This window comes from Heteronotia binoei, chromosome 5 (assembly GCF_032191835.1).
Source record: "Heteronotia binoei isolate CCM8104 ecotype False Entrance Well chromosome 5, APGP_CSIRO_Hbin_v1, whole genome shotgun sequence".
NCBI lineage: Eukaryota > Metazoa > Chordata > Lepidosauria > Squamata > Gekkonidae > Heteronotia > Heteronotia binoei.
In genome coordinates, this window is record NC_083227.1 from 3801212 (window position 1) to 3828076 (window position 26865).

At 48.4% G+C, this 26865-nt stretch overlaps 1 protein-coding gene across 1 annotated transcript; it reads left to right on the forward strand.

Annotated features, from left to right (window-relative positions):
- Window positions 1-909: 909 nt before the first annotated feature.
- Window positions 910-25750, forward strand: LOC132571565 (zinc finger protein 208-like). The gene is given in 3 exon segments (XM_060238365.1): window positions 910-2081; window positions 2213-2274; window positions 24045-25750. Coding segments are annotated over 3 exon segments (2940 nt in total).
- The last annotated feature ends 1115 nt before the right edge of the window (window positions 25751-26865 follow it).

Genomic DNA, 26865 nt, shown 5'->3' on the forward strand with positions numbered 1-26865 from the left:
AGCTAAATGGTTGAAATCGGTGCATAACAAATCAGAGTTAGTTGGATTTCCCCCTCCTCAGGTGATTCTAGCCATGAGCTGGGCTCAGGCCAAGGTCGTTCTTAAACTGAGGATATAGAGAGACAAGCAGATCTTCATAGAATTCCAAATGCAGAGTGCCCAGTCAAATTGGATATGGTTCAGTCTGAATAGCATATTGAACACACCTTGATGCAAAGAAAAACCAGAAAAGCCCTCACAGTGGCTAGATGTGAGGCTCTCCCCTCTGTGGTGCTTGAGGGCAGATACAGAAGAGAAAATATTGAGCATCTGATGCTGAGACGTTAGTGGTATCATGAGGTTGGAGTTAGATTAATTCAGCCTCTTATAAAATAGATGCCTGGGCAGACAGATGGGCGGGGGAGGTATCCTTAAATATGAATTATTCTTGGGGAAAGGTGGATGTGTGATTCAGATCAGCCAAACTTCCCTCCTATAGTCATATAGATGCTGTTAGATCTTACTCCCTTTCCAAGTGCTAACAGTTTCTCTCTCTCTATTCCAGCAGAAGATGAGCAGAGGAATGTGGAGGGTGAGGAACTTCATCAGAAAATGCCACATAGAGTTAAAAATGAAAACGTGAACAAAATTGTCAGGAATCAAGGCAAACCTAAGAGAAGGAAAGGTGGTGGTATGGTTGAGAAGCATGATGGAAGAAAGCAGAATGTACATTTTCCAAAGCACAGGATAATGAAGACAAGGAAATCCATTCAGTGTGGAAAGTATTTCAGAAATAGATCACAGCTCCTTGTACACCAAACAATACAGAGAGAGGAGAAACCTTCTGAATTCTCAGGAATGAGTAATAAATTCAGTCAGAGTAGAATCTTTCAGCTGCACCAAAAAACCCACAGAAGAGAGAGAACTTTTATGTGCCCAGAGAGTGATAAGAGATTAAGTAAGAGTGGCAGTCTTCAACATCATCAGAGACCCCACACAGGGGGAAAACCTTTTGAATGCTCAGAGTGTGGAAAGAGATTCAGCCGGAGTGCCCATCTTCAACGTCATCAGACAACCCATACAGGGGAAAAACCTTTTGACTGCTCAGAGTGTGGAAAGAGATTCAGTCAGAGTAGCACTCTTCAATATCATCAGCGAACCCACACAGGGGAGAAACCTTTTGAATGCTCAGAGTGTGGAAAGAAATTTAGTCGGAGTGGCCATCTTCAACATCATCAGAGAACCCATACAGGGGAAAAACCTTTTGAGTGCTCAGAGTGTGGAAAGAGATTCAGTCGGAGTGGCCATCTTCAAAATCATCGGAGAATCCACACAGGGGAGAAACCTTTTGAATGCCCAGAGTGTGGAAAGAAATTCAGTTGGAGTGGCCATCTTCAACATCATCAGAGAATCCACATAGGCCAAAAACCTTATGAATGCTCAGAGTGTGGAAAGAAATTCATTCAGAGTAGCACTCTTCAACATCATCAGAGAACCCACACAGGGGAGAAACCTTTTGAATGCTCAGAGTGTGGAAAGAGATTCAGTCAGAGTAGCAATCTTCAACAGCACCAAAGAACCCACACAGGGGAGAAACCATTTGAATGCTCAGAGTGTGGAAAGAGATTCAGTTGGAGTTGCAGTCTTCAACATCATCAGAGAACCCACACAGGGGAGAAACCTTTTGAATGCTCAGAGTGTGGAAAGAAATTCAGTCGGAGTGGCCATCTTCAACATCATCAGAGAACCCATACAGGGGAAAAACCTTTTGAGTGCTCAGAGTGTGGAAAGAGATTCAGTCAGAGTAGCACTCTTCAGCAGCATCAGAGAACCCATACAGGGGAAAAACCTTTTGAGTGCTCAGAGTGTGGAAAGAGATTCAGTTGGAGTGGCTATCTTCAAAGTCATCAGAGAATCCACACAGGCGGGAAACCTTTTGAATGCTCAGAGTGTGGAAAGAGATTCAGTTGGAGTAGCACTCTTCAACGTCATCAGAGGACCCACACAGGGGAGAAACCTTTTGAGTGCTCAGCGTAGGGAAAGAGATTCAGTCAGAGAAGGAATCTTCAACAGCATCAGAGATCACACAGAGGGGAGAATCTTTAGAATTCTCAATGTCCGGTCCCGGCTCGTCACTCGTGGACTTGTTAATAACCCGAAGTGAGGCTTTCATGATGGAGAAACACCATCCCAATGATTGAGAGCATGCCCCCTCTTTAAACTTGCTGATTAGCCGTTTGTCCATCACCCTCCGTTACTGCAATGGCAGCTCTCATCCCGGAGGGTCCAGTGAGGGTAAGGGGAGCAGGCGATGGGAGAACAGTAATGCATCGGAGAATCCAAACAGGAGAAGTAGTTCAGTGCTTAGAGTGTGAGAGAAGATTCAGTTAGAGTGGCACTCTTCAACTGCATCGAATTACCCACACACGGGGGAGGAAACTTTTCAGTGTGCAGATTTTCATTTCTCATTTCATTTTACTTGATTTATATCCCTCCCTCCCCACCGAGGCGGCTCAGGGCCTCAGATTATGAAAAGAGATTCAGTCAGCGTGACAATTTTCAGAGGCATATATGAACTCATAGAGGGCAGAAACCTTTTGAATTTCTTTCAAGTGATTCAGTCAAAGCAGTTCTCTTCTGCTGTGTCAAGGAACCCACACAGGGGGATCCATGCAACCTCTTCAACTGTAAAAAGAGCTTTTCCTCCTACATATCTAAACGACGACAACCACAGACCACAAAAAGTATTGAAAAGATGCCAATTGCTGTAAAAGGCTGAAATCTACAAAATAAATATTTTTCTAATCAGAAAGAAACGTTATAAGTGCTTGGGCAGGGTATAAATCTGCATTCTTTTTCTTCTTTTAGGGTTGTGTCCAGTGTCAGCTTGAGGATCAACAAAGTTTTATTCTGAGTTTAACCTTCCATGTGCAAGCACACTTCTTCAGTTAGTGAAAGAGAATATCCTCAAGCCTTCCATCTAGGTAGAAAGGGGGTGGGCAGGGAGCTTCCGGTTTTGGTCATGGAGGATTGAGCTGCACTTCAGCAGATCAGAACCTCTGTTCTGGGCAGAGAAGGTGATTTCAACACCTGCTGCCTACCCTTATAAGCAGGGAGGGGGCTAAGACATACATGTGAAGTTCTGAAGGGATTTACTTTGGCTGACGAGGAACTCCAGTGGGGTGTCTATTTGGCTTCAACGAGTCCCCCGAAAAGGACTGTATTCCATCGTCTACAGAGGATCTCTGAGGCCGTTAACTGGCTTAAATCCACCAAGATACAAAGCTTCTATGAGACTGCTTAACATCTGAGAACTTAAGGAGCAGTGCGAAGAAGGATAAAAGAACTGAAGGTAATAAGAACATAAGAGAAGCCATGTTACATCAGGCCAATGGCCCATCCAGTCCAACATTCTGTGTCACACAGCGGCCAAATATACACACACACACACACACACACATACTGTGGCTAATAGCCACCGATGGACCTCTGCTCCATATTTTTATCTAACCCCTCTTGAAGGTAGCTATGCTTGTGGCCGCCACCACCTCCTGTGGCAGTGAATTCCACATATTAATCACCCTTTGGGTGAAGAAGTACTTCCTTTTATCCGTTCTAACCTGTCTGCTCAGCAATTTCATCGAATGCCCATGAGTTCTTGTATTGTGAGAAAGGGAGAAAAGTTCTTCTTTCTCTACTTTCTCCATCCCATGCATTATCTTGTAAACCTCTATCATGTCACCCCGCAGTCGACGTTTCTCCAAGCTAAAGAGCCCTAAGCGTTTCAACCTTTCTTCATAGGGAAAGTGTTCCAGCCCTTTAATCATTCTACTTGCCCTTTTCTGGACTTTCTCCAATGCTATAATATCCTTTTTGAGGTGTGGCGACCAGAACTGCACACAGTACTCCAAATGAGACCGCACCATCGATTTATACAGGGGCATTATGATACTGGCTGATTTGTTTTCAATTCCCTTCCTAATAATTCCCAGCATGGCGTTGGCCTTTTTTATTGCAAACGCACACTGTCTTGACATTTTCAGTGAATTGTCTACCACGACCCCAAGATCTCTCTCATGGTCAGTCTCTGCAAGTTCACACCCCATCAACTTGTATTTGTAGCTGGGATTCTTGGCCCCAATGTGCATTACTTTGCACTTGGCCACATTGAACCGCATCTGCCACGTTGACGCCCACTCACCCAGCCTCAACAGATCCCTTTGGAGTTCCTCACAATCCTCTCTGGTTCTCACCACCCTGAAGTATTTAGTGTCATCCGCAAACTTGGCCACTTCACTGCTCACTCCCAACTCTAAATCATTTATGAACAAGTAAAGAGCATGGGACCCAGTACCGAGCCCTGCGGCACCCCACCGCTTACTGTCCTCCACTGCGAAGACTGCCCATTTATACTCACTCTCTGCTTCCTATTACTCAGCCAGTTTTTGATCCACAAGAGGACCTGTCCTTTTACTCCATGAATCTCAAGCCTTCTAAGGAGCCTTTGATGAGGAACTTTATCAAAAGCTTTCTGGAAGTCAAGGTAAACAACATCTATCGGGTCTCCTTTGTCCACATGTTTGTTCACCCCCTCAAAGAAATGTAGCAGGTTAGTTAGGCAAGATTTTCCCCTACAGAACCCATGCTGAGTCTTCCTCAATAACCCGTGTTCATCAATGTGCCTACTCATTCTGTCCTTGATAATGGTTTCTACCAACTTTCCCGGTATTGAAGTCAGACTGACTGGCCTGTAATTTCCCGGATCTCCTCTGGAACACTTTTTAAACATGGGGGTGACATTTGCTACCTTCCAGTCCTCAGGAACGGAGGCAGATTTCAATGAAAGATTACAGATTTTTGTTAGAAGATCCACAAGTTCAACTTTGAGTTCTTTCAGAACTCTCGGATGTATGCCATCCGGACCCGGTGACTTATTCGTTTTTAATTTGTCTATTAGTTGTAGGACCTCCTCTTTTGTCACCTCAATCTGACTCAGGTCTTTCAACACCCCTTCCAATATTAGTGGTTCTGGGGCGGGCAAACACTTCTCATCTTCCACGGTGAAGACGGAGGCAAAAAATGCATTCAGCTTCTCAGCCATTTTCCCATCCTCCTTCAGTAATCCTTTTACCCCATGGTCATCCAAGGGCCCCAGTGCTTCCCTGTCTGGTTTCCTACTTCTAATATATTTGAAGAAATTTTTATTGTTGGTCTTTATGTTTTTTGCAATATGCTCCTCATAGTCCCTTTTTGCCTGCCTGATCACAGTCTTGCATTTGATTTGCCACAGCCTGTGTTCTCTTTTATTAATCTCACTTGGACTGGTTTTCCATCGCTTAAAGGAGTTCTTCTTACCTTTTACAGCTTCCATTACTGTGTTTGTTAACCATGCTGGCCTCTTCTTATACCTGTTTGTGCCTTTCCTAACTTGTGGTATGTATTTTATCTGAGCTTCTAGGATTATAGTTTTAAATAGCGTCCAAGCTTCCCCAAGGGTTTTGACCGTATTTACCTTTCCTTTCAGTTTCCTCCTCACATGCCTCCTCATCTCAGAGAATTTACCCCTTTTAAAGTTAAAGGTGGTTGTGGCGGTCTTTTTGGGCAACTCCCTATTTATACAAACGGTGAAATCAATAATATTATGGTCACTGTTCCCAAGCGGCGCAATCACTTTTACATCTCTCACCAAGTCTTGGGCATTACTTAGGACCAAATCCAGGATCGCCCCACCCCTGGTAGGTTCTGAGACCATTTGCTCCATAGCACAGTCATTGAGAGCATCAAGAAACTCAATCTCTTTCTCTCGACCAGAACACATATTGACCCAATCAATCTGTGGGTAGTTAAAATCACCTATTACGACACAGTTTTTACGTTTAGCCGCTATCTTTAATCCTTCCATCATATTATAATCGTCCTCTCTCTTTTGATTTGGTGGGCGATAACAAACTCCCATAGTTAAATTTCCTTTTGGGCCCTCTATTTCAACCCAAAGCATTTCTAAAAGGAAATCTAATTTTCTGACCTCAGTCTTACTGGACCGTATATCCTCTCTGACATACAGAGCCACCCCACCTCCAACCCTTCCCTCCCTATCCTTCCGATATAACTTATATCCAGGAATCACCGTGTCCCACTGATTCTCCTCATTCCACCAAGTTTCTGAAATTCCCACAATGTCTATGTTTTCTCCCAACACTAAACATTCCAATTCACCAATTTTACTTCGGACACTTCTAGCATTTGCATACAAACATCTATAATTTCCCAGGCAAGCTAGGCCCGCCACCTCCCTCCTACCGCCTCGAGAATCTGTCAGACAGTCCATACTGTTTGTCACCATCACAGTGGACAACTCAGATCAGGTACCCGGTAGAAAAATAGCAGCCAACCCTTCATCTCTTTGAGACGAGTCCTCCCAAACCAGAGACGTTTCATCTGTTGGAGCAAGAATCTACATAAACCCAGTCTGACAGCCACAGTATGACAGCTGGTGATCTAGCTGCCAGGCTAGGTCACAGTGACCTGATCAGCAGACCGGCTTGAGCCGGCAGAAGCCAAGTGATGCAATCTGCTGAGTCAGCATGGCCAGGATTGGCTGCTTGGACTATATATGATCTGTGTGTGCATCACACAGGTCTCTCCCTGTGAGATGGTGGTTAGGCGAAGCACTTTGTCCGTGGAGGTGATATTGTATAGACTGCACAAGAGAGCACTTGTCGTGTATATATGTTAATACACCTTTTGGCACTAGTTGCACGTGTCGGCCTGATTTTCTTTCCTGAAGCCCTGTGTCGGGCAAGTCATCTCCCTCACTCTGCTACTCCCGCTCCGACAGGGTTATGGGCCCAGGACGCTTCCGCTGCGCGGAGGAGAGAGTTGAGAGTTGAGCTGACTGTGAGTTTGGAAAGAGCCGGAGGCGAGGAACGCCGGTGAAGGACACAGAAGCACCACCGTTCTCTGTTTGAGAGCCAGAGGGACGTCGGCAGCCAGCTGTGAGGAGGAGTCGGCACGATGGCTCAGCAACAGCTTGGAGTAGCCGTTGAGAAGCTCACCTCAGCCAACTACGCGGTGTGGAGCCTGAGAATGCAACACTACCTCAAGCGTGAAGGGCAATGGCTGTTCGTGAGTAACCCCCCTGCTGACTTATCTCCTGCCGAGACTGTGTTATCGGATAAGGCACTGGCCAACATAGTGCTATCTATAGGAGATGACCAGCTGGTTTATGTGCGAGGGAAGGACACTCCCAAGGCTGCCTGGGACGCGTTGAGTGCGGTGCATGTTAGCACCACTGCTGGTTCCCTCATGGCCTTGACAAGGAGGATGTTCCGCACCGTTATGCCGGCTGGAGGGTGTGTGAAAGATCACATCAAACGGCTAACGGACTGTTTCGTTGAGCTGGAGGCAAGAGGCAAGACTGTAGCTCCGGACGACAGAGTGTACATTTTGCTGTCGTCGTTGCCACCTGAGTACACTCCCCTGATAACTTCTCTGGAGACGGTGGACGTAGCGACCCTGACCATGGAATACGTCTGTGCCCACCTGCTTGACTTCCAAGAGAGAATTGCGGCCGTGAGCTGTCCGGGGGTGTCGGCCGGGCAGCGTGCTGTTATCGGTGTGTCCGGGAAGACAGCCAAGAATGAGCCAGCTTCTGCTGCTGGCAGGCGTCCGAAGGTGGAGGAAGTGGAGCCGACTGCGTTTGCAGTCCGTCGCTGCTATGGATGCGGGTCGTCGCAGCACCTGCTCCGAGCTTGCCCTGAGAGGGAGAAGAGGCGGGGGCGTGTGCGGCGAGAGCGGAGGACCGCCAGCCCGTGTGAGGAAGCAACCCGGCTGGTCACGTCTGCAGTAGAGAGCACAGGGTCTGCTTGGATTTTAGACTCCGGGGCAACGAGCCATCTCTGCTGCGAGAAGGAGTTGTTGAAAAACATTGACAGTCCTGAGCATAAGTATGTGAGATTGGCTGATGGGACCACTGCCAATTCTGTTTGCTCAGGCAATGTGGAATTTCCTGCACTGAAATGTATGTTGCAAAATGTGTTGTATGTACCCTCACTGCAGTCTAACCTGTTGAGTGTTAGCACACTGTTTGACCAGGGATACCAGGTGAGATTTGAGAAAACCTGCTGCAAAATCCTGGGAGGTGGGGGAAAGTTGCTTGTGACAGGAAAGAGGGAAGGTAAACTGTATGTGGTCCAGAGTGATTGTGCCCAGGTGGCTCAGGTGTCGAATGAGCCTGTGCACAATAATTGTATACATTTGCTCCATAGGAGACTTGGGCACTGCGGATTTAGGGCGTTAAAGAAAACCCTGGAGCTCGTGCCTAGTTTGAAAGTAAATCCTTGCAAATGTTACTTGGATTGCCAGGTCTGCAAGAAGACCAAAAGCAAGGCGTGTGCTGTTGCTAAAGAAAGCTCAAGGGAAAGCACACGAGCCCTGGAACTAGTCCATTTAGACGTTATTGGCCCATTGCCAAAGAGTCTGTCGGGGAGGAGATACTGCTTGGTGGCCACCGACGACCACACGAGGTACGCGTGGGTTTTCACCATGGTGCATAAGTCTGAGGTGTATAAGACATTCACCAAGTGGGTCAAAGCAGTGGAGAGACAATTAGGGGTTAATCTCCTAGCTGTACAAACCGACAGAGGGGGGGAATTCTTATCTAACCAGATGAAACGTTGGCTGGAGAACAAGGGCATTGCCCACCGTCTGACGAACCCGGCAACGCCCCGAGAAAATGGGCATGGGGCTGTATTGCAGAATGTGATGTATTGCATGTTAGAGGATGCACAACTGCCAATGACCTATTGGGCAGAAACCATACATGCAGCTGTTTTTTTGCAAAATAGGGTTTGGTGTAATACTGTGAAAAATGTGCCTTACAGGTTACTGTTGAACAAGACCCCAGATTTGAGTTCTTTAAAAGTCTTTGGGTCACGGGCTCGGGTTGGCATCCACTCCACGAGTAGCGGGGAGGGGGATGTCCGGGCAGAGAGCCTAATTTTTCTGGGCTACAAGCCAAGGGCCAGGTGTTATCGTTTCTGCAATAGCAAAAGCAAGATAACACTTAGTAAGAGTGCCCAGTTCAATGAAGAAAGCAGCTGGCCAAGGTTGCACTCCTTGCAGAAACAATTTGTCCTGCTGCCAAGTAGCGATAACGATGTTGGAGCGCAGCCCAGAACTCCAGCCCAGGAGGTGGCACCCAGTGGGGCTGGAGAAGGTGAGCCGAATGCTGGCACAGAGCCTGACGAGCAGAGTCAGGAGGCAGAGCCTCAAATGCAGGAACTGGAGGTAAAGTGTGAGAGTCAGGAGGTTCAACACCCAATTACAGGGGCAGAGCAACCAGCCCAGGAGGTGGGAACAGAGCAACCCGAAGAAGACAAAGCTGGTCCAAGCACAGGGCCACGGGTGTCTGCCAGGTCCACCAAAGGCCAACGTCCCGCTAGGTACAAGTGTCCCTATGTCACTCTGACTGTCAATCCAGACCCACCCGGATTAGAGGAAATGTTAAAAGAAAAGGCTAAGAAATGGAAAGCCTGGGTGGCAGAGTGCGAGGCAAGGGAGATGGAGGCTGAAGCCAAGCGTCTGAAAGAGCTGGCTGAACAGGAACACGATGATGTGTTTTACAATCATGATGAGTTCCTGAACGAATTCCGGAAAGGGTTCCGAGCTACGTAAATATGAACTGTAATGTTGCTGGTGGACATGTATGTAAACTGTGTAAAGTGTTTTGGTGCACTGGGTTTAAATAGATTAGGAGGTGTGTTGGAGCAAGAATCTACATAAACCCAGTCTGACAGCCACAGTATGACAGCTGGTGATCTAGCTGCCAGGCTAGGTCACAGTGACCTGATCAGCAGACCGGCTTGAGCCGGCAGAAGCCAAGTGATGCAATCTGCTGAGTCAGCATGGCCAGGATTGGCTGCTTGGACTATATATGATCTGTGTGTGCATCACACAGGTCTCTCCCTGTGAGATGGTGGTTAGGCGAAGCACTTTGTCCGTGGAGGTGATATTGTATAGACTGCACAAGAGAGCACTTGTCGTGTATATATGTTAATACACCTTTTGGCACTAGTTGCACGTGTCGGCCTGATTTTCTTTCCTGAAGCCCTGTGTCGGGCAAGTCATCTCCCTCACTCTGCTACTCCCGCTCCGACATCATCTCCTGTCGGCTTTCCCCCAAGATTTAATTTAGATCTATATCTATCACTCCGGGGCGAATAAAAGACTACATAAATTTAAAAGCAAAGGTCTGAAGCCACAAAAGCAATAATATATCTAGGAGTGTAAAGGAGGGGTGGAAATTTGGACTTTAAAATTGTGAGAAACAAGCTTCAAAGAGGAAAAATAAACATTGTTTGGCATGCCTGCAGTTTGAACAGAAAGCTCCTCCCAGAAGATCGGCTGAGCTGGCGACTTTGAAACAACGTGAGACTTCATAACTATAGATAACCAGACTTCATGTCAAAAAAGGAAGGGAAGTAAAGCACGGCGCCATTAAGAGAAGGGAAAAACAACAAGTCCTCCAGCCCTCTCTAGGACCCAAAACCATAGAGAAGTATCAGACGCCATTAAAAGAAGGTCAATATTTTAAAAGTTAATAAAAAGAAATTTGGACATTGAAAAATAGCAGAGCCGGCAGATATCATCATTAAAAGGTAAAAACTATTGGACTATATACTTAAAACTAATTTTGGTGCTGTTTTAGAGAAAAAAGGAAAAAAAGATTTTAAACTGACAGAAAAACTGCGGCTGCCATTTTGTGCAAAAAAATTTTTTTAAATTAATATCTTGACTTAGGAGTATTGGAGAACGGCTATTAAAATAAATTGTTTTGAAACCAAAGAAATAGGGTGGGCGGAGGGTTAGTTGCCAGGAAAGGCTAGTTAGAATCAAGATACAGAAGGAACTGGGCCCTTACTGGGAGAGACCAGGCAAGCCTGATCTTGTCAGATCTCAGAAGCCGAGCAAGGTCGACTCTGGCAAGGACTTGAATGGGAGATCTCCTTGGAATACCAGCAGTTGGGAAGCAGAGGCAGGCTTTATTTAGCTACCTCCCTGAATATAGTCCAGGCCCCCATCAGGGGTCAGTCACCAGAGGTCATCATGGTCTTCAGATGGACACACACACGGACATATGAAAATACAGAAGAAGAAGAAGAAGGAGAGGCATCACTCACTGGTCATAAGTATAGCTGAGTCTGGACGAAAGCAGCTGGTAAAACCTAAGCCAGGGGTGTCCAAACTGTTGACTTGGGAGCCACACGTGGCTCTTTCATGCATATTGTGCCGCTCCCAGAGGTCAAGGAGGAACTTAATGCAGGCTTACTCTCAAGTAAGCTTGCTTCACACTGGGATCACAGTCAGCCTCTGAGCACTAACCCATAGATAGGCAGATATTTCCACCGTGAGTGAAGGGCGGAAGGAGGGGGAAATAGGCAGGCTTGCAAGCGCTTTTCCTCCACCACACAGGTCACCCAGGGACCTAGAGCGGGGAAAGACAGTGCAAGAACTGAGAGAGTCACTGGAAGGAGAGATGGAATTAAAGGGGGCAGTGCTGGATAGCCCCCTTAGTTTCATAGCTCTTGGAGGAGTTGTATTTACTAACCTAGGTGTCATGGCAAAGAGAGATATATAATGATGCAAATGGAGGTGAGAGAGTTATATAATGCTTGTGTGTATCCTTCTCCCACTGGTGTAAAAAAATAATTCCCTAACCTTTCCTTATGATGGTCTTATGGGGACTGTTATTCCCAGGTTTTGTTTTTTAAAAAAGTCGTCTCCTAGCACATTCGTATTGTCAAGGGCATACATATGTATTATCTTTCTGTGAAAAAAAAGTATTAAAAGACGTGTATAATGTTTGTTCATGCCTTGTGTCTCTCAAACACCTGACATATAATCTGTTTTGCTCTTATTTTAAGCAAGTTTGGCCACTTTTGACCTAAGCAGTTAAAGTGGCAGTTAAAAACAAGAACAGAATAGTAAAAAGACTCTGAGTTGTGCCTATGGAATAACAGAACAGAGATTATTTTTCCACCTGTGAAACTGAATGTCAGGTTCCCAACAGCTGAATAATCAAGGACAGTCCATTTGTAAGAATAGCTGTTTATTGATACATGAAAGTCAGGGAAAGACGGGTCTTGCAAAAACTGGCTTTGGTGGGCACTTGCCCTCTACTTATACCTATTGTAGCAACCGTTATCTATTCAAACCCAAGGCACGAAGGAAGCGATCCCTCCCCCACGAGTTCTTCCCAGGCCTCTCGCAGGTGCAGACATAATCAGGCAGAGATTACCTTGGCCATCCCCGAGACTAGGCAGAAAGAATGCTTCACTCATTACATAGAGATAGAAGCGGTGCAAAGCAGAGACAGTGGAAAGTGAAAGTGATTCCAGATAAATGTCAAGAGTCTCTCTTGACACTGAAATGCACAGCTCTTCCAAAGGACACATACGCAAGAAGGCATATGAGAATGTGAAAACACAAAAAAGCAGGGGTTAAATAAGCCTGTCAGGCCAAAGTACACAATAGGCACAATATCCTCACCACAAGACTCCCCATTTTCCCTCCAGGATGCTCCAGGCTTCTATGGTTTCCTCCTCCCTCTTCTCTTTCTACAGAAAGTCCCTCCCCCCCATCAATCCCATGTCAGGGAGTGCAGCCAATGGCATTGCTCTTCCATACATGTGTTTCCCGTCTCCCCCCTGCAGATGCATCTATGGGAGGGGTATATTCCTTGCAGCGCATCCTTGCCTGCCCACCCCTCGCTGTCGTCTGAGCTCTGCTGACCAAGTAAGGGGGGGGGTGCCCCTGGGGGAGGAGGGGGGAGTGTTTGCATTCCGCCTTTTTGCCTGGGAGGGCCAAGGGAAGCCCAGCCTAGGTTTTTTTTGGGGGGGGGTGGATTTGGGTTTGCTGGCGCTTTGCATTTGGGCACCCCTGGGGTTACACCCCTGGCAGGGTCCGGCCTAGAGACCAGGGGGGCTGGGAAAAACAGGGCAGCCAGAGGTAGGATGGGGGGGGGGGGGGCTGCTGGGGATTTGTGCTGCAAGTGGGACACAGTTGCCAACCTCCAGAGAAGTAGATTTGCAAAAATAGAACTTTGACAATGTCTCTGCTTTTAACATACATCGATTCAAATGGAGATCTTAGTAACAAATTTTGCACAACATTCCCAAAGCTGAGTTCACGAACAGCAAACTTCAGAAGAGCGGATGCCATGCTATGGCTTTCATCAGTATGAAGCAGAATCCTTGTCTGGGCCGGCCCTAGAAGCGCTGCACCCCCGGCAGGCCTACACCCCATCTCCTGCACAGCAAGGGGGGAGAGACGGAGGCGGGGAGGGCGGCAGGAGAGTGGGGAAGCTGGAGTGAGAGTGATAAAGCAGGTGCGAGAGCAGGGAAGGGGGCAGGAGAGCAAGAAAGCCAGCCAAGGGTGGGGAAGGCAGTGCGAGAGCAGGGAAGGCAGCCTGAGAGCGAGAAAGATGGCGTGAGAGCAGGGAAGAGGGCAGGTGGGCAAGAAAGCCAGCCTAGAGTGGGGAAGGCAGTGTGAGAGCAGGGAAGGCGGCCTGAGAGCGAGAAAGATGGCGTGAGAGCAAGAAGGCAGGTGCGAGAGCAGGGAAGGGGGCAGGAGAGCAAGAAAGCCAGCCTAGAGTGGGGAAGGCAGTGTGAGAGCAGGGAAGGCGGCCTGAGAGCGAGAAAGATGGCGTGAGAGCAAGAAGGAAGGTGCGAGAGCAGGGAAGGGGGCAGGAGAGCAAGAAAGCCAGCCTAGAGTGGGGAAGGCAGTGTGAGAGCAGGGAAGGCGGCCTGAGAGCGAGAAAGATGGCGTGAGAGCAAGAAGGCAGGTGCGAGAGCAGGGAAGGGGGCAGGAGAGCAAGAAATCCAGCCTAGAGCAGGGAAGGCAGCTTGAGAGCGAGAAAGATGGCGTGAGAGTAAGGAAGCTGGAGTGAGAGCAGGGAAGGCCTCTGCAAGTTACCGGGGGAGGGGCTCCCAATTGGCAACCCCCCCCCGGGACTGCACCCTAGGCAAATGCCTAACATGCCTTGTGGGAGGGCCGGTCCTGATCCATGTTCTTTCTAGATGGTTTTTTATGTACATGAAAAATCCATTCATATGATATTCCTGATATTCATAATCCCATAATATGGAGAAAAGTAAAAGTTGGATCTAGACAGATCCTTATCCATTCATATAATAATAATAATAATAAATTTTTTTTTGTATCCCGCCCTCCCCCGCCGAAGGCAGGCTCATGATTTTTACATTGAAATGAAAGAAAACCACCATCATACAATAGAAACATGTCTTAGACTATAGGCAGCACCATAAAAATCAACAAAAAAGGTTTCCTGTGCAATTGAGCAAGCCTTGCAAAGCATGCAGGAATTAAGAGAGAAGAAGGAAGCAGATGGCAGCCATCTGCTGGGGGGCCTGATTCGGCCCCTGGGCTGCATGTTTGACACCCTTGTGTTAGACTATCAGCAGCACTGCAAAAATCATGCATCCACGTATTTGTGGCACCACTACACAGCCCATTTGGTGTAGCAGTTAAGTGTGCAGACTCTTATCTGGAAGAACTGGGTTTGATTCCCCTATCCTCCTCTTGCAGCTGCTGGAATGGCCTTGGGTCAGCCATAGCTCTTGTAGGAGTTGTCCTTGAAAGGGCAGCTTCTGGGAGAGCTCTCTCAGCCCCACCTACCACACAGGGTTTCTGTTGTGGGGAAAGAAGATAAGGAGATTGTGAGCCTCTCTGAGACTGATTCAGAGAGAAGGACGGGGTATAAATCTACTTCAAAAACTTGAATACAAGGCACGGATCCACATGAATCCTCAGGGTTTTTGCTTGGGGTCTCCCCAACATCACCACATATCATGTCCAGGGACACTGCTTGCACCAGAAAAATCACGCATCCACGGCTTCGCGGCAACACCATGCTGCAAAAATAGGGTTCAAAACTATGAATCCTCACGGATCCTCATAGTTTTTGCATCTGATCCCCCCAAATGCAGCATCAAATCGCACATGATATACCTGGCCACAGGTGACACCACAGAAGTAATGTATCCACAGCTTCATGGCAACACCATGCAATAAAACTAATAGAGGCTGCCAAAAGCTCTGATCAGAAGACGGCAAACGGATCGCTCTCTTTAATATACAAATAGTGACTGTGAAATCCATTCCAGCTATTTCTTAAAGAGAGTTTCCATCGAGACTACATATCTGAAGACCCTAAACTCTGCAAAAACTCGATTTTGCAAAATCAAGAGAAGGCCAGCCTAATTTTGGGGGGGGGGGAGTCCAACTCACCCCCCCCCCCCTCTTTTTTTTGGTGCTGGTTTGCTTTTGGGCACTGCTGGGGTTGTGTCCCCGGCAGGGCCTGGGCAGGAGACCAGGGAAGGAGGGGAAGTGGAAAAGACTGAGGTGGGAGGATTGGGGGGGGAGGGGCTGCCATGTGATTTGTGCCGCAGTTGGTACAGGATTGCCAACATCCAGGGAGGGCCTGGAGCTCTGGAAGAGAATTAAGAAGGGAATTGAGAACAAATCAGCCAGTATCATAATGCCCTTGTATAAATCAATGGTACGGTCTTATTTGGAATACTGTGTACAATTCTGGTTACTGCGCCTCAAAAAAGATATTATAGCATTGGGAAAAGTCCAGAAAAGGGAACGAGAATGATTAAAGGGTTGGAACACTTTCCCTACGAAGAAAGGTTAACAGGCTTGGGGCTCTTTAGCTTGGAGAAACGTCGACTGCCGGGTGACATGAGAGAGGTTTACAAGATCATGATTGGGATGGAGAAGGTAGAGAAAGAAGTTCTTTTCTCCCTTTCTCACAGTGCAAGAACTCGTGGGCATTCAATGGAATTGCTGAGCAGTTGGGTTAGAATGGATAAAAGCAAGTCCTTCTTCACCCAAAGGGTGATTAACTCATGGAATTCACTGCCACAGGAGGTGGTGGAAGCTACAAGCATAGCCAGCTTCAAGAGGGGATTGGATCAACATATGGAGCAGGGGTTCATCAGTGGCTATTAGTCACAGCGTTTTGTTGGAACTCTCTGTCTGGGGCAGTGATGCTCTGTATTCTTGGTACTTGGCGGGGGGCACAGTGGAAGGGCTTCTAGCCCCACTTGTGAACCTCCTTATGGCACCTTGGGGGGGGGGCACTGTGTGACACAGAGTGTTGGACTGGATTGGCCATTGACCTGATCCACCAGGCCAGGGCTTCTCTTATGTTCTTATGGAATACCAGTGCTTGTCTCCAGAAACCACAGAGATCAGCTCCCCCCCCCCCGCCCCATTTGGGAAAGGGCAACTGCAGAGTGTGGCTCTGTGGCATCAAAGCCCTATTGGTCCCACCAGATTTTCTCGGGGGGGGGGGGGGGGGGCGCAGAAACGCTCAATGGTCTTTTTAAAAAAGACTCATCTCATCATCAAAAAAACCCCTTTCGCCCCTCATTGAATTTTAGATCTTTATTCTAGGAGGGGGATGAGTAAGGGGTGGGGGGACCCAGCTTCAGTCTTCTTTCCTGAGCTGGCTGAACAGCACTGAATGGCCTTGGGTCAGCTGTAGCTCTGGCAGAGGTTGTCCTTGAAACGGCAGCTTCTGGGAGAGTCCTCTCAGCCCCACCCACCTCACAGGGTATCTGTTGTGGGGGAGGAAGGGAAAGGAGATTGTAGGCCGCTCTGAGCCTCTGTCCTTGAAAGGGCAGCTGCTGTGAGAGCCCTCAAAGCCCCACTCACCACACAGGGTGTCTGTTGTGGGGGAGGAAGGGAAAGGAGATTGTAGGCAGCTCTGAGACTCTGTCCTTGAAACGGCAGCTTCTGGGAGAGTCCTCTCAGCCCCACCCACCTCACAGGGTGTCTGTTGTGGGGGAGGAAGGGAAAGGAGATTGTGGGCAGCTCTGAGCCTCTGTCCTTGAAACGGCAGCTGCTGTGAGAGCCCTCTCAGCCCCACCCACCTCACAGGGTGTCTGTTGTGGGGGAAGAAGGGAAAGGAGATTGTGAGCCGCTCCGAGATTCGGAGTGGAGGGCGGGATATAAATGCAGTATCTTCTTCTGTCACAACGTTTTCACGGCAGACTGGGGAGAGCGATGAATTCTTGATACTGAATCAGCATCAGAAATAAATCATTTCATATTTAAACACTTGAATATAGATTACTGATCATGTGAACCCGAGCAGCCCCATTGAGCAGCACAAGGCGTGGCTGGCGGCAGCAAGACACGTTTCTGCTTCCTCTGCAGCACGGAAGGGGTTAAAACCACGGAGCTGCTTGCTAGACAGGCCGAGCAAGAGGGTGGGGGCAGGAGAGGAAAAGGGCTTTTCCTGGGGAGGGGTTTGCTTTTGCAGAACTCAGGAGAACTGGGGTGGGGTTGCAGAGAAGCTGCAGCAGGAGGGAAAAGGCCTGCAGCAGCCGGATCCCGGGAAAGTTTACTTGCAAGTAAGTCTTGGAGGAGGAGAAGGGTGGGGGGGAATAAACTTTTAGGTTCTGGAGGGGAGGGCGGCGGGGATCCTGGCAATCCGTGGCTGTCCTTGGTCAGCCACCTCCCTCCCGTGCAACCATTTTCTCCCCCGGAACTCATCTCTGCCTGCTGGACGTGGGTTCTAATTCTGGGAGAACTTCAGGCCCCACCAGGAGGTTACACACAGAAACAGCTGAAGCCACCGCAATCGACTACTGTGAATTCATCACTAACACATTTTGCTACAGTTCCAAATATTATTTCTTATGTTCAGTGATTAATAAAACGGTTCCGATCTCTTTCTTGCATATAGCCGTTGCACAGTTCCCAGTATAATATGCAGCGCCCGAAATGTCTCTTAAATTGCAAGCGTCTTCTCAACTTCTCCCAAGAGCAGGGGAAAAGTGCTTGGGCTGATCCTGCATTTCTTGAATAAAGGGCTTGCAAAGTGGGGGCCTTCTGAGGATGGCCTGGATCAATCTCTCAGGGATTTCTTTGGTACTGTAGTAAACGTTCTTCCTTATCTATTCAAAGTAGTTGGTTGATTATTTTGGCTTCAGCCCCCTAGAGGTTGGTTATTCTGTCAGGCACCAGTTTTGTTCAGCTTTGTAAGCAGAGTTTGTCGGGGATAAGCGATAATCAGTGGAAGAAAAGTTAACTGTATGAAACTGATATGAAAACGAAGCTGGTCATTTTCATTCTGCACACCAACAACCCAAGCTGGCCTTTTGGGGAGTGGGATGAGTTAAGAAGGGGTGGGGGCTGGGGGAAGGGAAGGCCAGCCTGCACTGGCTGCAGCCCCATCCTAACCTCCGGATGTGGGGCCAGTGTGGGGCTGGGGCTGCCCAGCAGAGGAGAGGAACATTTGAAATACCCCTGTTGCCAAGGAGGAGAGCGCTTAGCAACCCCATTGGTGCTCATGCAAACACAACCCATGCCCACCAATCAGAGCATTAGGCGACTCCCCTGACAGGCAGAGAGGGGTGGAGCTTGCTGATGTGGCCACGCCCCCAATATATACAGGGCCTGGAGGAACAAAGGCCACACAAGAATCCACCCCTGTGAGGAACATGGCATGTAAACACACGGAGGAACCGCGCCTGCTCCAAACGCATCGCCCTGCCCCATTTCACCTGTGGGGAAGGAAGGGGATCTCTTTGCCAGGTGAGAGAGGCACAGACCCCCCAGGCAGCACAACAGGGAGGAACGCCAGGGCACAGTCCCAGGAGGGGAGGGTTCAGATCTCGTTAAGGGAGATGCCAACAAGACTATGAAGCCTGCCTTTGGGGGGTCCAGTAAGGGATCCCAGATGGGATCACATGTATGAATCATTCATGCTGATTGGCTTCTCGCAACTACCATCTCCACCACTGAGATAATTAGTAGCCATGCAAAGGTCTTCAGAGTCTTGGCATAGAATTTATTCCAAGTAGTCTGGCTCTGGAAAATGGCCCTTCTTTCAGGGTGAGCGGGAATACTGGGGCCGGGAGAGAACTGCGATAATTCTCTGGATGAAGGACTTGTGTTTTATTTCCTGCTTCTTTTGGGGAACGGAGGTTGTACTTATATGTGCATCTATGTGTCTGCAGGTTTTTGTGTGTGTATATTCCTTTTGACACACTCCTGTCTCTCTCTCTCCATCCCCTCAGGGAGAAGCCTCCCTTCGTAGCCAAGTTAATAAAGGCAGCTTTTCAGAGACGGAGGTGACTCAAGAGAAGGGGAAGGAGATGGAAGAGCAGGACCCAGAAGGTCCTGGAGCTGGCAAGAGAGCAAAGAAGATTCCCCATCCCATCTCAGCTGGAAGTGGTGCTGAATTCTGGGAAAGAGCTGTGCCAGAGGCCCTGGCTAAAGACACCACGACCTCAGATGTACACTGCCAACACTTCCGGCAGTTCCGCTACCATGAGGCCAATGGGCCCCGAGAGGTTTGCAGCCGGCTCCATGGACTTTGCAGCCAGTGGCTGAAGCCGGAGAGGCACACCAAGAAGCAGATCGTGGACCTGGTGATCCTGGAGCAGTTCCTGACTCTCCTGCCCCAGGAAATGCAGGGCTGGGTGAGAGGATGTGGGCCGGAGACCAGTTCCCAGGCGGTGGCCCTGGCCGAAGGTTTCCTCCTGAGTCAGGCAGAGGAGAAGAGGCAGGCAGAACAGGTGAGGGGATTCTCTCCTGTATGTCTAATTCAAGCAACTAAATCATAAGAACATAAGAGAAGCCATGTTGGATCAGGCCAATGGCCCATCCAGTCCTACACTCTGTCACACAGTGGCCAATATACACACACACACACACTCACGTATATACACAGTGTGGCTAATAGCCATTGATGGACCTCTGCTCCATATTTTTATCTAAACCCCTCTTGAAGCTGTCTATGCTTGTAGATGCCACCACCTCCTGTGGTGACCTTAAATCTGACCTTATCTTAAAGTTTCCTTGCCAGATAATAGCCCAGAGCTTCTTCTGCTAGAGAATTTCTGACCCCTGCAGATAACTCCCCAAATCTGCTGAGAGAAGGGTGCAGAGTCTGGGAGTGGGGCAGGATCCCTTCCTTGGTCTCTTTTCCATTTCATCTCTTACCCCTCTCCCTGGCTGCTGTTTCAGATGCTGGGACCACCTTTGGAGATGGAAGCTGCAATCCCTGAGGCAGAAGGAGCTTCCTTGGAGCAGGGGCAGAGGGTGCTGGCGATGGAGCGTACCCAAGATGCCCTCTCCTGTGGTAAGGACTCCTTGTGCCTGGGTGCAGTTGGGGCAGCCTGTGAATGTGGAGGGTAGAGAGTTCAGGTCAGGGGGGCGGACAACACAGAGTTAATTGGTGGCACTCAATGTCCACAAACTGTGATGCCTCCAAAAGGAGATTAGACAAATTCCTGGAGGTGAGTGTCTCTCATTATATTAAAAAAAATCACATCTCACCTTCCTTCCATCAGAGTCTCAACTTGCTAAGGTGGGGGGAAGGTAGATCAGCCTCAGCAGAGCTCTTCAGCCTGGTGCATAAAGGGAACCTCCACCTTCTAGGGCAGCCGAACTCTGAAAATGTGTCCCTGGGGGCAAATAATAATGGGGAACTGTGGCTTCTGTGCTTGTGCTTGAAGAGTCACCTGGGGGGCTGCTGTGGGCAGCAGGGGGTGGAGGAGGGATGGCAGTCGATGGCCCAGCACTGCCAGGAACTTTGGGGAGGGTCTTGGGTGGGACTTGGGACAGATGTGATATCTTGTTGAAGTTGCATCTGGCTGAAAATCTGGTTGTGAACTTAGCATGCCCAGAGACACTCTGAAAAATCATTCTTATTACCTTCAACTCTCCAGAACTTCTTGATTCACATCTGGTACATAGCGCACGGGTGGCCAATGGTAGATCTCCAGATGTTTTTTGCCTACAACTCCCATCAGCCCCAGCAAGCATGGCCAATAGCTGGGGCTGATGGGAGCTGTAGGCAAAAAAACATCTGGAGAGCTACCGTTGGCCACCCCTGACATAGAGAAAACCCAAGTCTCACAGAAGTCTGAAATATTCTGGCAGCATTTATAATCCCCGAGGCTCATAGGTCCCTGGTGCTTCTCTTCTGCCTCTCCCAGAATGTAATAAAAATGGTAAGGTTTCACAGCCCCAGAAAGGAGGTGTGTGAAGCAGGGAACAAATAAGCCAGCAACCTTCCTTCCTCCCTTGTCTCAGGAACAGGCAGTGAAGAGATGCTGTTGAGCCTTCGTCTTTTCAGAAGGGTAGAAACGGCTGCTGAACCTGCAATCCAGGTAGGAGAGATTGGGGTGGGGGGCACAGCCCAAGTCCCTCCTATTTTCTCAGAGGCGTTTTTGCTCCTTCTGTTTCTACAAAGGGTCTGTGTGAGAGATCCCTTGAATACTGTTCCATTTAACCATCCCAAGCCTTACTTTCCATACCTTCCCAGACGACTCCCTTCCAGTGTGCCATCTCTGCCTGGCATGATCTCTGAAGAGGAGGGAATCTGCTTTTTCTTCCAGGGTCCCTTTTCCTTGGAGGAGGTGTCCGTCTCTTTCACGGAGGCAGAGTGGGCCCTGCTGGATCCGGGACAAAGAGCTCTGTACAAGGAAGTCATGCTGGAGAACTACGGGAATGTGGCCTCTCTGGGTAAGGATCTTTCATGGGTGCCGTTCCGTTGTGATGAGGAATGAATCCAAATACTGAATAGCACTGCATCATTCTGAGGCACGTCCTACCACTTGGGGAGGGGCTGTGGCTCCCTGGCAGAGGATCTGTGGGGAATGAAACGGTCCCCAGTTCAATTGGCAGCATCTCCAGAGAAAAGGATCAGGTAGGAGGTGAAATGAAAGACTCTGCCTGAGACCCTGGAGAGCCGATGCTGGACTGAGCAGATGATACTGACTCCAAGGGACCAAGGGTCTGATTCAGGATAAGGAAACTTCATGTATTCCTAGAATTGGAACTGACCTCTGGGGGGAGGGGGCAGAAATGCCCATATGGCAGTATGCAGCAACAAAAGGTGAAATGACATCTCCAACACATTCTTAAATTCTGCATGCAAAAGGGCTTGCTAACTACTCTTTCCACCTAAAGTATTCACGTGAAGGCAGTTGCAGAAAGGCTCCGTGCGCTCTGATCGGCCCCGTAAATTCCTCTTTCGTCAGCGCTGCTCTCAGAGCGAGTTCAGGAACCAAATTCCTTAGAGCGAACCTGCAGGTCCCCAGATGTGTCCCGAATGTACTGACATGATTAGAAACTGGCACTTTGACAATGGAAGCCAAAATGGCTTTCACTCCATTACTGGCTGGAAGGAATGGACTTTCAACCTGAGGGACTAGTCCAGGGTGGCCAAACCGTGGCTATTTCACACAGCTTGGAGAGGCAGTTCTCATTAAACTTTCCAATCCAAGCCACCTGACCAGTACCAGTAGTTGATTTCATTTTCACCTTCTTATCCTCCTCCATCCCCTTTCTTCCTCCTCCTCATCTTCCTTCCTCCTCCCTCCTTTTCTCTTCCTCCTCCTCCTTCCCTTCCTTCTCCCTCCTTCTCTTCCTTCCTCTCCTTCTTCCACCCTCCTCTTTCCACCCTCCATTCCTCCCTCCCTTCCTCTCTTCCTTCCACCCTCCCTCCATCGCTTCCTTCCTTCCACCCTCCCTCCATTCCTCCCTTTCTTGCACCCTCCCTCTGTTCCTCCCTTCCATCCTCCCTCCCTTCCATCCTCCCTCCCTTCCATCCTCCCTCCCTTCCTTCCTTCCTTCCTCCCTCCTTTCCTTCCTTCCTTCCACCCTCTCTCGCTTCCTTCCTTCCTCCTTTCCACCTTCCCTCCCTCCTTTCCTTCCTTGCTTCCACCCTCCCTCGCTTCCTTCCTCCCTTCCACCATCTGTCCCTCCTTTCCTTCCTTCCTTCCTTCCTTCCTTCCTTCCTTCCACCATCCCTCCCTCCTTTCCTTCCTTCCTTCCCTCCTTCCCTCCCTTCCTCCCACCCTCCCTTTCAGCTTTCCATCCTCCCTTCCACCATCCCTCCCTCCCTCCTTTCCTTCCTTCCTTCCTTCCTTCCTTCCTTCCTTCCTTCCTTCCTTCCTTCCTTCCTTCCTTCCTTCCTCCCTTCCACCTTCCCTCCCTCCTTTCCTTCCTTGCTTCCACCCTCCCTTCCACCCTCCTTTCTTCCTTCCTCCCTCCCTCCCTCACTTCCTTCCTCCCTCCTTTCCACCTTCCCTCCCTCCTTTCCTTCCTTGCTTCCACCCTCCCTCGCTTCCTTCCTCCCTCCCTTCCACCATCCTTGCCTCCCACCATCCCTCCCTCCTTTCCTTCCTTCCTTCCTTCCTTCCTTCCTTCCTTCCTTCCTTCCTTCCTTCCTTCCTTCCTTCCTTCCTCCCTCCCTCCCTTCCACCCTCCCTTCCACCCTCCCTTCATCCCATCCTTCCTCCCTTCCACCCTCCCTCCCTCAAACATCTGACATTCATGTCTTGCAGATCCCAAAATTCCATGTGGCTTTTACGTGAAGCAATCTTGGCCACCCCTGGACTAATCCATTTGCTATTATCCTTTTGAAGCTAAATGGTTGAAATTGGTGCATAACAAATCACAGTTACTTGGATTTCCCCCTCCCCAGGTGATTCTAGCCATGAGCTGGGCTCAGGCCAAGGTCGTTCTTAAACTGAGGATGTAGAGAGACAAGCAGATCTTCATAGATATCCCAAATGCAGAGTGCCCAGTCAAATTAGATATGGTTCAGTCTGAATAGCATATCGAACACACCTTGATGTAAAGAAAAACCAGATAAGCCTTCACAGTGGCTAGATGTGAGTCTCTCCCCTCTGTGGTGCTTGAGGGCAAATTCAGAAGAGATCGTTTTGCACAGAGACATCGTGAATGTGAGTCTGGGGAGACAGAAAATATTGAGCATCTGATGCTGAGAAGTTAGTGGTATCATGAGGTTCGAGTTAGATTAATTCAGCCTCTTATAAAAGAGATGCCTGGGCAGACAGACGGGTGGGGGAGGTATCCTTAAATATTAATTATTCTTGGGGAAAGGTGGATGTGTGGTTCAGATCAGCCAAACTTTCCTCCTATAGTCATATAGATGCTGTTAGATCTTACTCCCTTTCCAAGTGTTAACAGTTTCTTTCTCTCTATCCCAGCAGAAGATGAGCAGAGGAATGTGGAGGGTGAGGAACTTCATCAGAAAATGCCACATAGAATTAAAAATGAAAACTTGAACAAAATTGTCAGGATTCGAAGCAAACCTAAGAGAAAGAAAGCTGGTGGTATGGTTGAGAAATATGATGGAAGAAAGCAGAATGTACATTTTCCAAAGCACAGGATAATGAAGGCAAGGAAATCCATTCAGTGTAGAAAGTATTTCGGAAATAGATCAGAGCTCCTTGTACACCAGACAATACAGAGAGAGGAGAAACCTTCTGAATTCTCAGAAATGAGTAATAAATTCAGTCAGAGTAGAATCTTTCAGCTGCACCAAAAAAGCCACAGGAGAGAGAGAACTTTTACGTGCCCAGAGAGTGAAAAGAGATTAATTAAGTGTGGCAGTCTTCAACATCAGATTACCCACACAGGGGGAAAGCCTTATGAATGCTCAGAGTGTGGAAAGAGATTCAATCAGAGTGGTCATCTTCAATATCATCAGCGAACCCACACAAGGGAGAAACCTTTTGAATGCTCAGAGTGTGGAAAGAGATTCAGTTGGAGTGGCCATCTTCAAGATCATCAAAGAACCCACACAGGGGAGAAACCTTTTGAGTGCTCAGAGTGTGGAAAGAAATTCAGCACAAATGGCAGTCTTCAACGTCATCAGAGAACCCACACAGGGGAGAAACCTTTTGAATGCTCAGAGTGTGGAAAGAAATTCAGTGAAAGTGGCAGTCTTCAACGTCATCAGAGAACCCACACAGGGGAGAAACCTTTTGAATGCTCAGAGTTTGGAAAGAGATTCAGTCGGAGTGGCTATCTTCAATATCATCAGAAAACCCACACAGGGTGGAAACCTTTTGAGTGCTCAAAGTGTGGAAAGAGATTCAGTCGGAGTGCCTATCTTCAGCATCATCAGAGAACCCACACAGGGGAGAAACCTTTTGAATGCTCAGAGTGTGGAAAGAGATTCAGTCGAAGTGGCTATCTTCAATATCATCAGAGAACCCACACAGGGGAGAAACCTTTTGAATGCTCAGAGTGTGGGAAGAGATTCATTCAGAGTGGCAGTCTTCAAAGTCATCAGAGAACCCACACAGGGGAGAAACCTTTTGAATGCTCAGAGTGTGGAAAGAGATTTAGTACAAGTGGCAATCTTCAGTGTCATCAGAGAACCCACACAGGGGAGAAACCTTTTGAATGCTCAGATTGTGGAAAGAGATTTAGTGAGAGTAACACTCTTCAACAGCACCAAAGAACCCACACAGGGGAGAAACCTTTTGAATGCTCAGAGTGTGGAAAGAGATTCAGTCGGAGTAGCACTCTTCAACAACACCAAAGAACCCACACAGGGGAGAAACCGTTTGAATGCTCAGAGTGTGGAAAGAGATTCAGTTGGAATTGCAATCTTCAAGATCATCAGAGAACCCACACAGGGGAGAAACCTTTTGAATGCTCAGAGTGTGGAAAGAAATTCAGTCAGAGGGGCAATCTTCAATATCATCAGAGAACCCACACAGGGGAGAAACCTTTTGAATGCTCAGAGTGTGGAAAGAGATTCAGTCGGAGTGGCCATCTTCAAGATCATCAGAGAACCCACACAGGGGAGAAACCTTTTGAGTGCTCAGAGTGTGGAAAGAGATACAGTGAGAGGAGGAATCTTCAGCAGCATCAGAGAACACACAGAGGGGAGAATCTTTAGAATTCTCAATCTCCATCCCAGTCAATGGGAGCACTCCCCCCCCCCCACCCTTTGAACGTGCTGATAAGCCGTTTGTCCGTCACCCCCCGTTACTGCAATGGCAACTCTCATCATGTAGGTTCCAATGAGGCTAAGGGGAGCAGGCGATGGGAGAACATTTTAGTGCTTAGAGTGTGAAAGAACATTCAGTTAAAGCAGCACTCTTCAGCTGCATCGAAGAACCCACACATGGGGGAGGAAACTTTTGAGTGTGCAGATTCAGTCAGTGTGACAATTTTCAAAGGCATATATGAACTCATAGAAGGGAGAAACCTTTTGAATTTCTTTGAAAGGGTTTCAGTCCAAGTTCTCTTCTGCCCTGTCAAGGAACCCACACAAGGGGGATCCATTCAACCTCTTAGCCTGTAGAAAGAGCTTTCCTCCTAGTTCATATCTAAATGTCAACCACAGACCACAAAAAGTATTGAAAATATGCCAATTGCTGTAAAAGGCTGAAATCCACAAAAGAAACCTTATTCTAATCAGAAAGAAACGTTAAAAGCGCTTGGGCAGGGTATAAATCTGCATTCTTTTTCTTCTTTTAGGGTTGTGTCCAGTTTCAGCTTGAGGACCAACAAAGTTTTATTCTGAGTAGAAGCTTCGTTGTGGAAGCACACTTCCTCAGAGACAGTGAAACAGAACTTCCTCAAGCCCCCTGCCATCTAGGTAGGGAGAGGGTGGGCAGAGGGTTAGTTGCCAGGAGAGGCTAGTTAGAGTCACAATGCAGAAGGAACTGGGCCCTGACTGGGAGAGTCCTGGCAAGCCTGATCTTGTCAGATCTCAGAAGCCGAGCGGGGTGGACTCTGGCAAGGACTTGGATGGGAGACCTCCTTGGAATACCAGCAGTGGGGAAGCAGAGGCAGGCTTTCTTTAGCTGCCTTCCTGAATATCCTCCAGGCCCCCAGCAGGGGTCAGTCACCAGAGGTCGTCGTGGCCTTCAGATGGACACACACACGGACATATGAAAATACAGAAGAAGAAGGAGAGGCAATGATTTTGAAACGAACGAAGGAGATGACCAGATTTGTTGCCAAACATCCTCCTGAAAATTAATTGAGCTATTCCTTTGCCAAATT